General features: G+C 38.7%; 1 protein-coding gene across 2 annotated transcripts in view; it reads right to left on the reverse strand.

Moving 5' to 3' along the window:
* The window catches only part of CDKL5 (cyclin dependent kinase like 5), a 148696-nt gene that overhangs the window by 52064 nt on the left and 81773 nt on the right, over positions 1-14859 (reverse strand). For both annotated transcript variants that reach the window (XM_081126620.1, XM_081126619.1), the window contains exon 4: positions 7832-7877. In XM_081126620.1, coding sequence (XP_080982746.1) covers positions 7832-7877 — 46 coding nt within the window. The remainder of the gene's footprint in view (positions 1-7831; positions 7878-14859) is intronic.

Genomic DNA, 14859 nt, shown 5'->3' on the forward strand with positions numbered 1-14859 from the left:
CACAAAGAGGGGACAATAGGTCCTTCCTACAGGAATGCTTCCACTGGTGCCATGAGGAAATCTGCTCATATGTGGCTTGCTCCTATTCCCTTAAGACATAGGAAGCAGAAATGCGAGCGCTAGATTTCCTATGCTTTTAACCAACTAACACTGTGATGTGACTTTCGGCAAGCCACTTCACTTCTCATTCATAAAATAAATAAATGGGCATCCGCCACACACAACCTAAAAAAACCCCGTGGCCTTTTCTAAATCTAATAATCTATGATTTCTTTTTATTAAAATCTCATTGATTATGAGCCTATAAGGTTCATTGAATGTTGGTTCGTTGTTATATATACATCCATTCAAATCTATGCTAACTCTACTTAAGAATGGTTGTAGAGCAAGGAGAAAGGAAACTGCAAAAAGCAGCTCACAAAATCACTTAATATGTAGTGCCCAACCCACATCATCGAGCAGCCTATCTGTGTCAGGAAATGAAGGCTTCTCTAATTTGTGCCACTCAGAGGTATTAAAAGTTGAAGCAAGCATTTCAGCACTGAGATTGTAATAAATAGGAATGGCCAAGGAATGGAATTATTAATTTCCTAAGTGCAAGCAAATTGCACACTCTTCATTACTGGGTACATCCTATCGTTTTTGTTTCTCGGAGTATTTGTAAGGTTCCTGGCCAGCTCTGGAGTTTAGGATGGAAACTGGGGCACTAAACAGTCAGATGATGGGGAAAAGAAAAGCGCATTCCATTGACCTGTGCTTCTCTCCCCAGGGGTGCAGGAAGTAGCCATGCTCTTCGGTGACACCGTTTTTTAAAGGTGGTAGCGGCGCCCACTGAAGTGAGCACGAAAATCCCTACCTTACTTGACAGAGCCCCATGGATTCTTTACTTAGGCCAGGCTCCTCCAACTTACAAATGAAGAAACCAAGTTGAGAAAGAAGAACTTCCTCAGGGCAAGTGAAGAGAATGTCACACTGAGTGGAACACAGGGACATAGGCAACATGGGGGAAGGCAGGGAGCGAGCTATGGAGAGTGAATTGAACAGCCAGGTTCAGGTCTAGACTCTGCTACTGCTCAGCTGAGTGGCAAAGCAGCATGCTATGGCTGGAAGAAACACTAAATGAAGACCCTGTGGTCTGCGTCTTAGTCTCAGTTAACCACATACTAACTGTGTAGCTTTGGGCCTTTGGATCCTCGGATGTCAATTGGGGTTGGGGTTCTACTAGGTGATTCAGAAGGTCCTTCCAGCTCTCAGAGCTGGTACTTCCCTGCGATTCCTGCTGCTGTGCACCCTGATGGACTCGGTCATCAGTCATCACTGAGGGGGTTGAGCTTAGTACAGACAGCAACTTGGACAAAGTTGTATAAATTCTGGGTAGTAACTAAATGGCAGCGTAGAAAAAGGACATTAATTTAAAAAACAAACAAAACCCAAAACTACTTCTAAGCTTGCAAGAAGGAGAGTTAAAGTTGACACCCCTAAAAATCAAGACGAGAGATCCACTAAAGTAAAAGAAAACAATTTTTAAGAAGATCATAGGAGCAAAAGAAATGCAAAGGTAAGTGATGAAAAGAGAAAAATCTAAAGATGAGCTGAATCTCTATTGTAACTCTATTTTTAAAGAACTGTGGGCTTGGAAAAGAAATCCAGAAATAGCTGTAACCTACTTTTTGAAATCTCAACCCTGACATTCTTGTATAGCCAAAGAGGCCCCCCAAAATGGAACTTTAAACAGGTACACTGGAGGGGGGGGTGTCAATTCATCCTTGTATAAAACCCAAAGGATACCATGTTTGAGTCTAGTTGCCCTGACTGAAGAAGGAACATCAATAGGAGGGCAATTAACATGGCGAGGACGGTTGGAGAGTGGCGCTGTCATAAATACCAAAAAAGATGAGAACCTTTAAATCTTCAGAGAGGAAGGCATGGTAAAGCACAATAGAAGTTTATTAAATCAGGAAAGGTACAAAATGTTCACCAAATCCTAGAAGAATCCCTGAAGTTTGAAAGAGATCTATTTTGAACATTAAAAGCAAGTGTGGTGAAATCATGACTAGCAGGATGTTCAAGCTTAGTTAACTGAATTCTCTGTTTAACCAGAGTTTGGAATGTTAGTTTCAAGGCCTCTCTTAGAAATCAAGTTCTTGAATTTAAGGACCAAAGATTATAAACTCTTAGTTTATACCATTATACAAAATAAGATTCCAGAGTTCCTCCATCCAGAGGCCAGGATAGAGCTTTCTAGTGTCTGGCTAAAAATAAGAATAAAATAAATTGGAAGGAAAAAATGGATGATCAATTAAACATTTTTTCATGATTAAGAAGAATAAATATGTCCATTCCAAGAGAAAAAATATTTGGCTACAGGAAACAAAAGCAACAGCAGGATATGAATGCAAGTAATTGTATCTGATATCAAAGCAGAAACACAGCCTAAATTCCATCTTAATTGAAGACTGCAACACGTCCCCCTGAGAGTCAGTCTCCTTGCTATGTGACAAGTGGAGAGGATCCCCCATCACTCCATTACCTGTACATTCAGAGAAAGACTGAAAAGTCCAAAGCAAAACGTGTTGTCACATCAGAAGATCCAAATGTATATTTCGAAAATAAATTCTAGACCACAGGATGTCCTCAAGTAAAGGCTGAACAGGCAATGTTTTTAATTCTTGTTGGTCCAAAGCTACCTAGTCTAAATCAGTGCTCTTGGATTATTTAATAAATCAACGACAGCAGACACATATACGTGTGTGCGTGAGAATGACAATCCAATAGTGATAGAGGATTATCATCTGAACATCAAATATCATTGTACAAGACTGGGCTGACAGGAAGGGTAGGAGAATTAGGCTAATTTTAACCTTATACATAGTCTTAAAAGTATCTTTTAACTAAATAATCTCTGGTATCTTTTTGGTTTGTGGTCATTTTTCTCTTCTAAGAAAATCCAAATACTGAGCAGAACAAATTCTGTGGAGACTTCTGATTGGTTAGGTGTCTATTACCTAATGCTTCTCCGTGGAAACTTACATTAATTGACAAATTTATAATACCATCATTCAGGGTATGATTAAGAATTCATTATCTGAGACTCCACATTTATGATAATGTATAAGGAAGCAAATATCATCAAAACAAGAAAATATTAACTAATGAAGTGATCTCAGATAAAAATGCCATCAATCAAACATTAGTCCCTTTTAACAGGAGTTTTTGTCGTCGTCCCCCCTGCCCCCCGTGTGTCCAAGTCTTTCAGGGAAAATCATAGGCAAAGGCAACTGATAAATGACCTGACAGAGTTACAGCAGGAAAAAAACACCTGACAAGGATGAAGACAAAAAAACGGACATACAAAAATGAAGAGAAAACTGAGAAAGCCTTTTGTGTATATTTTTAATGACTCTCTTTTCATTGTGAAAGCCATTCATTGGCCTAGCCTACAATTTTACTGTAAAAATTGCCCCTCCCCCCAAAAAGAGAACATTTGATTCTTTCTTCTAAGAAACAGCACAGAGTTGCTATTATAACTTAAATTGTGTTAACTATAAGTAAACTTATTTTTGTAATTTTAATGTGTTTTTCCCAATCTAACCTTTTATTTATGATGAAATTTTGGTTCCCATTTAAAATAATGATCTATTGCCCGGCTGGGCGTGGCTCAGCGGTTGAGCATTGACCTAGGATCCAGGCGATCGGGGTTCGATTCCCAGTCACGGCACATGCCCGGGTTGTGGGCTCCATCCCCGGTCAGGGGCGTGCGGGAGGCAGCCGACCAATGACTTGCTCATCATTGATGTTTCAATCTCTCCCTCTCCCTCCCCTTTCCTCTCTCTGAAATTAATAAAGATTTTTTTTTTTTTAAAAAGGTAATGCATAAATTTAAAATATTTAAAATAATAATATAATGATCTATTATCCCAGGATAATAAGGACCTCTTGAACTAAATAGTGGTCTACCTTAAAATGTAGTTTCAAAACATTTTAGACAAATTTATGGATACACAGATATTTAACAAGAAAACAGGACATAGTCATAATCCCTTTATTTTTAATCCTTACCTGAGGATATGTTTTTATTGATTTTAGAGAGAGGAAGGGAGGGAGGGAGAGAGAAACACTGATGTGAGAAACACTGGTCAGTTGCTTCCCACATGTGCCCCAACTGAGGATGGAACCTGACCAGGGATTGGACCTGCAAACTTTTGGTGTATGAGACGACGTTCCAAACATCCGAGCCACCGGACCAGGGCCATAATCATAAACTTTTAAAACTAACAGAAGATAATATATACTCTCATATAATATCCCTTGATTGTCATTAGCGTGAGAATACTTAATAGGCTTGAACATGGGTCAGATCCAGTTCAGATCCTATTATGGTTTAACAATGTTTTTACAGGGTTATTTCATTATGTTCACAAAGATTTAAATATTGGATTTAGAAAAGTCACTATCGTAATATCAAGAGAATATCTCAGAGTAATAATAAAAGAGACTAATGAGAGCTATATGACAATAAGGGCAATATTATGAAACTCTTTTTATTAAAATTGATCTGACTAAAATTTATGACAAACCGTTTCAGAATAAAGTGGTTTACAGAGGGGCTAAATGGACATCCTCATCTATGTACACTTCATACTCCAAAAATGTTCACCACACATTCCCCCACTTTCCATCAAGCAAGATACTACTCTGGCAGGAGGAAAAGGGTGAGGACAGAAGAGAGTATGAGAGCTCCCAGAGAGCTGGAAACAGTAGGAAAGTGTACCTAAAATACGGCTGAACTAAAAAGTTATGAATAACTGGATGTCTTCAGGTTCTACCCTAGAAATGTTTAGGAAGTATCCCTCTAGAAGTATGTATAGGTGTGCCTACAAAGGTGTCCATCTGCAAAGTGGGTGGGTGTACAGAGCAAGAGCAGAGCAGACTCGCTGGACACCATGGACAATCCAACATGGAGTCAGTGAGTCCTGACAGTCAAGTGCCATGCCAAGGCTGAGGTGACGGGGTGTAACGGGCATGCCTTTGGGAGGGCCCAGGATGCCCCACATCCCAAGTCTGGGCACCGGGATAAGGACTCCATCTGGACCCATATGAATGGCTCCTCCACCCCTGGTGGGCTGCAGGAGCTCAGAGCTCCAGCCACCCGACGCTCGAGCCCGGCTGCACCCCGGGTCACCCAGAGCCCCGCCGGACTGCAGCTCCACGGGGCGCACGCTGCCACCGCCACCGCCACCGCCACCGCCCGGCTCGGGACTGCCGCCGCCTCTCCCTGCAGGCGCCACCAGCGACCAGGACTGCGCTCTGGGCACTTGCTTGGCTCGCTTCCCCTCTCTGCGTGCAACCCGCGTGAGACTCTACTGGCTTACTGGGGGGGGGGGGGGGGGGTGTCTCCCTAATAAACCTGGTATTGTGGAAAGACACAGCCGTGTAACTCCTTTTGAGGGTGCTCCCTTGCTCATGACAGTGGTTGATAAGGCTGCACGCCTGATAATGGCTCCACAGTGATGAAGGCAGAGTTGGATTCATGTGTTGTCAGCTCAGTGAAATAAGGGCTGATCAGATGTTTCCTATGTCTACACTATTCATGCACTCCCAGGACACTACAGCTAGAAACAATCTCACCTCAAAATTATACAAATTCGTTCAGACACTGACTGCTTTTTACTCTATTTTTTGATTGTTTGTTTGTTAATTCTCACCCGAGGATATTTTTCCATTGATTTTTAGACAGACTGTGGGGGAGGGCGACATTGATGTAAGAGAGACACATCGATTGGTTGCCTCCTGCGCTTGCCCTGAACGGGCCAGAGATCAAACCTGAAACCCAAGTACATGCTCTTGACCGGGAATTGAACCTGAGACCCTTCAGTGCGCGTGCCGATGCTCTAACCACTGAACCACACAGGCCAGGGTGCTTTTTACTCTATTTTACTGCTATTTAGTTACAAGTCTTAATTCTACTAATAGGTTATAAGCTTCTTGACAGCATCTGCATCTGATTTACCTTCATAGCTCTTACAGCACCTCGTTCAATGCTCAATGAATTTCAACAGATAAACCACTGATTGCCACTCTGAAGATATAACACAGGTACAAATACATCGTTTAACTGAAGCTAAGAATTGGTATGCAGAAGATAGAGGTTATAAAAAACATGGTACTTAGTTTTTTTAAAAAGCAATAGCATACATGTCCTAGATTGTACTGCTTTTCAAAAATTTGATGACAAATATTATTTTTGGTGGTAACTGATGCTTGATGATGTGCCTTAAAAGATGAATGTGCAGCCAGAAGCCTTTACTCTCATGTGAAGGTTATGCTTGATCTACTGTTGCAACCACTCTTTTTAGTAGATCATCATTGTCCCTTGGCCACCTGTGGTTAGCCCAAAGCCACAGCTCAAAGAGCTCATTTCCAATGGTCTCAGAGTGGGTTGGCCTGGGCTATTATTTCCTGTTCAACCACAGGTACATCATTTAAAGCAGTTTCTTTTTTTTTTCTTTTTTTTTTTTAGAATAAGCTAAAAGCATTTTTTTATTGCTTCTCTTCAAGGCTGCCAGGACAATGGCTGCTCAAGTTCCTGGCTGGTGTACATGTGCTCCAACAACCAGCACATCAGAGGCGGGTTACATCATATCCCACTGACTAGATGCAGCAGGACTCTGTCACTGAGCCCTTTTTGTTCTTTACCATTTGCTAAGTCTCTAAGGTAAGGGTGATGAAACTGTTCACAAACATAGAGACTGCTGTCTACAGTAGTCAGTTAATGTGTGCTGATGAAGGTAGGCTGTGACTGCTATTGTCATACTTCTAATTAGATATGAAGGTTGATGCTATGCTGGTGACTCTCATGCCTAGAGCACAATTTTTCAAATGGCAAGTTGTGACTCATTAGTGGTGAAATCAATGTATGTGATGCCACAATAAGCATCTACATGAATTTATATGAGCAGGAAAGAACAGAAAATGGAGAACCTCACATTAGTAAACTAAAGCAGTTTTGTGACACTTTTGCTTCAGTTATATATAGGATGTTATGTATGCTGATACTGGGTTAGAATGTAAAAAATACTCCACTATGGGTCTCTGTAAAAAAAAAAAAAATTAGAGAAATGCTGCCTAGAGTTGCTCAAACACCATGTGTGCCTTTATGGTCAGTTTTTCTACTTAAGGATATCTTTAAATGGCCAAAAGTCTACATTCAAAACCCAATAAACTACGGAAATGCTTTATTTTTTGACACATTACCATTTTTTGTACTTTTTTTAAAAAGGGTTTATTATAACCTTTCTCACCCAGCATGGGATAGTACTCTATTTGAAATGGTCTAGACATGTGACCAAGCCCTCCAAATACAGTATTTCCCCTTGAAAAGCTTTTATTCACCCAATAACTTTTATAAAATCATTCCCTTGATACCATCTACATACCACTTATTTTTGTATTTCTGACTGACTAGAAACCAGAAATCACAGTACTTGCTACTTGTGTGAACCCACAGAAATATTTACTTCAAATCAGTTTTCCATTTTAATATTTGGAAAAAACGTAAATAGCATTCCTTCTATCCAGCATATGAAACAACTTTTCCAATGTTGACTGTACCTTAAAATACAAATGTTTTCTAATATGAAATTTGAAAAGATTTGCACAGAAGGAACTAAAATTTTCAAAGCAAAGCATGATAATAAATAAGCTATATTTACTTTCTAAGACTGAAACTTTATAATTTCAGGAAAACAGTCTAATCAGCTCAATCCCATCTCTTCCACATTCTATTAACAGAAACTAAAATATATATATATATATAGGAAAATATATATACCTTCACTATCCTTGAATTTCTTGATTGCCACAATTTCATGTGTTTCCTGCAAAGGAAAAGAGGCAGAAAGAAAGTCATTCTCCCATGTTTTTCAAACTGGGAATCCCAATTGCCTGGGGGGAGGTATATTCTGGAACAGAGTAGCAAGAACCCAGAGAGTAAAAAATAGATCTTCCTCCTCCCAGTCCCTCACTTCTCGGTTCCAAATTTCTTTCTTACCACCCTGCAGACATTGTCAGGAAAGGAAAGGAGAAGGGGAAGCTAGGGAGGGAGTAGAGAGCAGAGACAGTGAGAGAACATGGATGAGCTAGAAATGTCAATGTGTTGAGGTTAAATAAAAGTGCCAAGATGACTGACACTAGACCACCAACTGTACTGCCCTCTGAAACCCAGGGACACATTTTAATTGGGCTTCTAATACCAGAGACTACAATACTTGGCAGTTGCTGGTAGCAGAATGCCTCCTCCGAATCTCCTCCTTCACTTACCTTTTCCTAACGAACCTATCTAGTTGCTCACCAGCTCTTCCCTATGGGTGGTAATTTCAAATCCAAAGTGGGACAAACATTTGTCACCAAATACCAATCACGCCCCCCCCCCTTTATTTAGCTCTCCTGAACCAACAGTAATTTGTAAGCAGAACCGTGTTTTAAACTGAAACATTGCAAATCTTTTTTTCTTTTTCCTTTTTCAGTTGGAAGAGAAGAATCTAAGGGCTGGAAAGGAAATGGAAATGCTAAGCACTAAGTACTACTAGGCTAAATAACTCAGGTCTAATTCAGGTCTATAAAAAGCTATTGGTAAAGTAAAATACAGAGTCCTCAATGCAAACACGTCATACAGAAAGGTCTTCTGAATGACTCAGGCCTGCTTTTAACTCTGAGGACACTTTCGAATCTGTAGGATCACATTTTTTAATAAAACATTGTCCCGACATTGAACTAAAGGCTTCAAAAAGGGACACAATACCAGGCAATAACCAACAGAGTACAAATCATTAACATTAAAAATATGTGCTTTTCACCTAAGTTTCTTACAAAAGCAAGAGGAATCATGAAGGGGCGCCGGGGGAGGAAAAGTGACCATTTTAATCACTATGCTGAAAGATGTACCCTGAGTTATAACTATGTGTGTAAATCAAACCTATTTCTTGGTTGCCCATTGAAAAAAGAAAATACCAGCTTTCATATTTGTCTTACAGGGGGGAAATTACCTGAAAGTGTCATAGGCTACTGAGGAGAAAGATTCTTAAGGGTATTACATTTTTGTTTTTAATGGAGGAACAGAGTTGTAAAGGAACAGGCACTTTCTGATACCGTAAATCTCACTATTGAGGAGTAACTGCAAAGTCAACGGAATACGGGAAATGGTGGGCTAGAATATATTAGTATAGGTCACAGCAGGTGACTCTTCTAGGTGTGGTACTCTCAGTACACTCAGTACACTATGGCACAAGGGAAAGAGCAAACCCTGGCAGGAAACTGCTCGCAGCACAAACTAAGGGGCCGCGTGACATGCATCCAGGAAGAGGGTAAGGCTGCTCACACCTCAAGAGGTTCTGGGCAGTGCTTCATGCTATGTTGCACTCTATACTCGGAGCTCCACATACATTTTGTTTATCGCATCCTAAGTGTTAAAATCTTACCTGATTTTATAAAAGGTCTTGCTTGGTTCAAAATTGTCCACTGATATGACTACAAGTTCAAATTTAAAACTAGTACATTTATACCATCTTGAATAAAGAAATTCATTAGCTTTTCCCCCTAACATCTCATAAATGGAATTTATTGTATATAACAGTTGTGTAAAAGGGGGTCAAATAAAATGAAATGTTTATTATTTTATTTATCCTTTCACCAATACCATGGAAATGTTCTCTCCTCAACACACACACACACACACACACACACACACACACACTACAGTTTCTAAATTTACTTAAAAAATGAAGCCAAATATAGACAGTTTTCTACATAAAATCAATTCAGTGTTTGGTGGAAAACACATGTAATTAATGGCAGAAGATGATGCTGGAAAGAAGGTAACATTTCACTTTCATTCAAACTGCTTGTGAAAAGATACGAACTCATTACAGAAAACAGAAAAGACTATGAAGGGTATAAAAAGAGCATAAAAGGAGTATAAAGAAGAAATAAAAAACCATTTATATAACCCTTGTTAACATTTTGGTATATTTTCTTCCAGTAAGTTTTTCTCAAATTAGAATAGTAATATTGTATATTGTTACATGTTGCTTTTATTTCACTTAGTATTGTATAAGGTACATTTATCTGTCATTAAATAATTTTGAAAAACACCATCTATAATGGATGGCTATTTAACCACTCTACCAATGAACAAACTTCAATATCTGCATCTTTATTTCCATAAAGTAAATTCTGTAAGTGATATAACTGGGTCAAAGAGTATAAAACAGTAAAACAGTATCTGGAGGGGCTATAGTTCTCAAGATGTCCACTGATAAAAATCATGCCTCAATCACTGTACAACTATACTGGACAGAGACTTATAACCAAACCTCACTCCTGCCACTGACTATGTAAAGCTCCTAAATGCTTGGTTTATTCCCAGAATCAACTGTCCTTTCTTAAGATGTTGGCAAACTAACTAACTGGTATTAACAATCATAAAATTTACTGTTATTTAAAATGCACTTACATTATTTGATTATGCTCTGGAACAGTGAATTCTCTAAACGGATCATTCACTGTATATGGAAATAGCAGGGGTCACTGTTTTAAATGTTTTGCCCTGTAATTCTAAATATCCAACATACATTATAAACAGAAAAAGATATTGATTTTACTTTACTATTCATGGATTAAACCAATGCAAAGGTTATACTCTACAATTCATTCTCTAACTACTCTCTGAGAAGGCCCTTCATTGAGAGAAATTCTTTATTTCTTCATCCAAATAGCAGGGAATATTTTAAAGTATATTAAAATATTTCAATCCACATTTTGAATGCAAACATCCCAACAGTCTGCCTTCACACACTGCTCATATCATACATCTAAGAAGTAATAGAGCCACATATAGTAGTTTTATTATTGAAAAGGATATATTTTGAAATACACACACACACACACACACACACACACACACACTGGGGGAGGCAACATTACTTCTCTTCCGTGTTTTTCTCAAAAGTACATATTAGCACCAACAAAAATTTCCAAATAGTTTTCTAAAAATGTCTGTTATAATATTTTATACCTAAAAGTATGTGCAAATTTCAATGTTTACATCTTTATCTTTATTCTGACTTTTTGCACAGGAACCTAAAACAACTTAGACAAATTAAGTTACTTTAACATTATGAGCAAAATTATAAAATGGGAGTAAATTCAAGCACAGGATGCATTCCATGGTAGGTAGATACAATGGAGCGAATATGTGTTTGCCAAGCACCACAGAAATACAAAACATTATCCAGGACATGCAATGATAAAAACTAGGCTGTGTTCCAAGAAATCCCTTAGATCTTGACTTGACTTGTATTATTTCTTACTTGTAAACTACCATAGTTTGCCATTCCTAATAGTCAAATCAACTATTAAATTGAAGTACTTCAGACAAAATCAGGAAGGAAACAATCTATAGCAAAGAAGAAGAGCCTTTCGGTCAGCCAGCTAAGAATTGTCCACTGGGCCCCTGCTTTATGAGGTTGTACGTGACATCCGAGCTTTGACATAAGTAAATGAAGCACCTCATATATACAGATGCTTACACACTGGTGTTGTAATAATGCAAGACATTAAGTTACGACTTAGGACAAAAGTTAAAAAAGTACAACAAACGTTATGATACACCACAGGAGTTTAAAACAAATGGATCATGTAAATATACAGAAAAAATGTACACCTCTTTCAGATTTAAGTTGAGAATATGTTGGTTTATTTGCTTCTGATTTCTCTTTTTGAAATGTAAAATGTCATAAATAGACCTTCGCTCATCCCCATTTCTTTTCTCCCAGAGGTAACTTCTATCCTGAAGATGGTATGTACCATTCCCATGAAGATTTTTATTTCTACAAATGACTTTACCCATAAGCAATTTTACTACTATTTTGTACAGTGAAAATCATGTTAACTAGCATGTTATTGTATGCAACAGCTTTTTTTTTCTCTTTTAAGAACGACACTGTGTATCTGAGATTTAAACATAAATCTACTTCAGTGGAACTCAACTGGGGACAACTGTGCTTCCCCCCGCCCCACCCCCAGGGACATCTGGCAATGTCTGGAGACGTTTTTTGGTTGTTACAATGGGGTGGGGTGGGGGACTACTGGCATCTAATAGGTAGAGGCCAGGAATGCTGCTGAACATCCTACAGTGCACAGGACAGCTCCCACAACAAAGAATGACCCAGCTCCAAATGTCGAAAGTCATGCTGATGTTGAAAAACCTTGGTGTAGTTTATTCATTTTGACGGTTTTGTGGTACTCCACCACAAACACTCCCCCTTAAAAGAGAGACTGACCACTTGCTGAGCAGATCAGGTAGAGCTTTTGCAAAGACTAATATACTGTGAAAAGATATTTTGGTTGCAAACGTGATGATTAAAAGATTAAATTTTCAAAAATTATTAAAGCTATTAATCATGGCACTGAAATGTCTATACTCATCTCATTATCATAAGACAGCAATTACTTCCATAATCACTTCTGTAATATAGCTCCTTCAAAATATTATAGTGAAATATACCCAAAAATATATTAAAAACATTATTTACTTTAAAAAAAAAAAAATCCATCAAATTTGGCCAAAAACAATTTAGCAGAGTCAAACAAAGTCTACATCAATATCTAGCAAAACTGCCACAAAGGTTCACATTTTCGGGATATTGTCACAGGAATATTGGTGTCAACTCTGAAGTGTTCGTAACATGTATGGCTAACAGTACTTCTAGAAAACTCTTACATTTTCCTTACATTACAAGGAAAACCCATAACGCATTTACTTCATACTCAGCCTCTAAAAAGAAGATAGACTTACAAAAATATTAATACATTGTCAAGAACATGAGAGAGCATGGAGCCAAAAAAGGAAGATGTAGGAAGTGGGATCTTACAAAGACAAAATCATGCAGAAAACAACTGCCTCCAAGCTCAGTCAGTAATAAAATTCCTATGTAACAAAATCTATTTTCTCATTTATTTCCATTAGCACATCAAATCCCTTCTACTCCCTCTGGGCTAAATTCGCTCTCCACAAATTTTTATTGTGATATAAAAGAGTAAAAGAGTGTAAGATATTTAGATAGAATGCCTAACCATTTCCTCATCTTAGCCCTCTGAACTTGGTCTTGTCTCCTGTCCCCAAACCCACGAAGTCTATCACCAAGAGCTGTTGATTTCTGCCTCTTAAATCTCTTTCAATGTGGCCCACTGCTCTCTACCCAAACACTACCAATCCCACATAGAGCCCTTGGCATTCCCACCTGGAATACTGCCTGGCCTCTTAACCCTTCTAATTAACTGATTTCAGTGCCCCATTTTTCCCTTTAAAGCTCTCCCCAAACTCCCCTGCCCTGAGGATTACATCAAAGCCCCTTCATGTAGGCAGCAAGGTCTGTCCCAGGGGCCACTGCTACGCTCTCCAGCCTCCTCTCCCCAGGTCTCCCTTGCTTGCTGAGCCCCCACCATCCTCACCTCTCTTGCCACACAACTGTTCCCTTTTCTCCTAAAAGCTTTGCCCTCCCTTGCTCCATTCAACCCTACATTACCCCTCAGGTCTTGGCTCAATCCTCACTTCCTGAAGAGGGCCTTCCCACAGTCCCGAGTCTAGGTCTGAAGCCCCATATGTTCTCTTAGCAAATACCTCCTCTTTATAACTTTTATTAAAACAACACCTTTACATATTTTTATGACCACTTGATAAAGGTTTGATTCTACCACTGGACTGCAAGCTAGTGGGTAAGAAATAAATGCGTGACTGGTCCAAAGTGAGCTGAGCGAGAGAGAGAGGAAGATCCAGTGCCTATGTCTCAAGGTGCTGCACCACCAATTCAAGACTTACACCCTGCTAGCCGGGGTCAACCTTCTTTTAGGACATCATTTACTAATTCCACTACAGCTTAACAGAGAAACACCTTTTCCTACCACAATTTTAAAAAGGAAAAAAAGACAGGAATTTTAAAAAAGGAATTAAAAAAAAACAAGAACATAATACAAATATACACATTTAAGTTTTTTTAAGGACCGTATATCATTAGGAGGCACATTAAAATAGATGTTTACTTCTTTTTTAGAAAGTTTCAAAAAAAATGAAGATAATGAAAGAAACATAAGATCCTTCAAAACTTCATCTGGCCCTCTCCAGAAGTTCTCTAGTAGGGAGCAATTTGAATAAGCTCTTAAAGTTCAGAAGGAATTATACTGTCTTGATTAAATACCTCTTTTGCTACTTGGCTACTCTGGCCTCCTGTAGATCCTAAAAAATGCACTGTAAAATCAATATTGCTTTCTTTCTGTTAACATTTTCTTCCATAGCATTACTATAAAATGGTTGCAGTTACTAAGTCGCCAATATTTATCAAGTTATATCAGAAGGCTTACTAACTTAAAAAATTATTACGTATTGATTTATTTCTCCACCTGGAACAATAAGGACTATTCTTCACCATCACCTCTATTCCATTCTGTGACAAAACTAGTAAGCTTTCCTCTAGTTTGACAAAATATGAAACAGAGACGTCACATAACTACTAATATCTAACATTTGTGTGATATGAGACATTCTCAGTGACAGAAATAGTTACAACCTAATGCTTATGATGCTTACAGTGCGGCCACATGATCACTGAATCCTCAGTACAGGCATGCTACAAACATGCAGGCATCCTGTATGAGTAGCACTTTGGGGAAATGAAGGAAAGGGGGTAAAGTTTGGGCTAATGTGGAACAGAAAGAAGGGAAGATCCACTAGAGGTGAGTTGTAAGAACATGAATTTGGTGGGAAGAGAAAAATCAAAAGGAGAGGCTCTCTTGAAAATGGAAGCT

This window comes from Miniopterus schreibersii, assembly GCF_964146895.1.
Source record: "Miniopterus schreibersii genome assembly, chromosome: X".
Classification (NCBI taxonomy): Eukaryota; Metazoa; Chordata; class Mammalia; order Chiroptera; family Miniopteridae; genus Miniopterus; species Miniopterus schreibersii.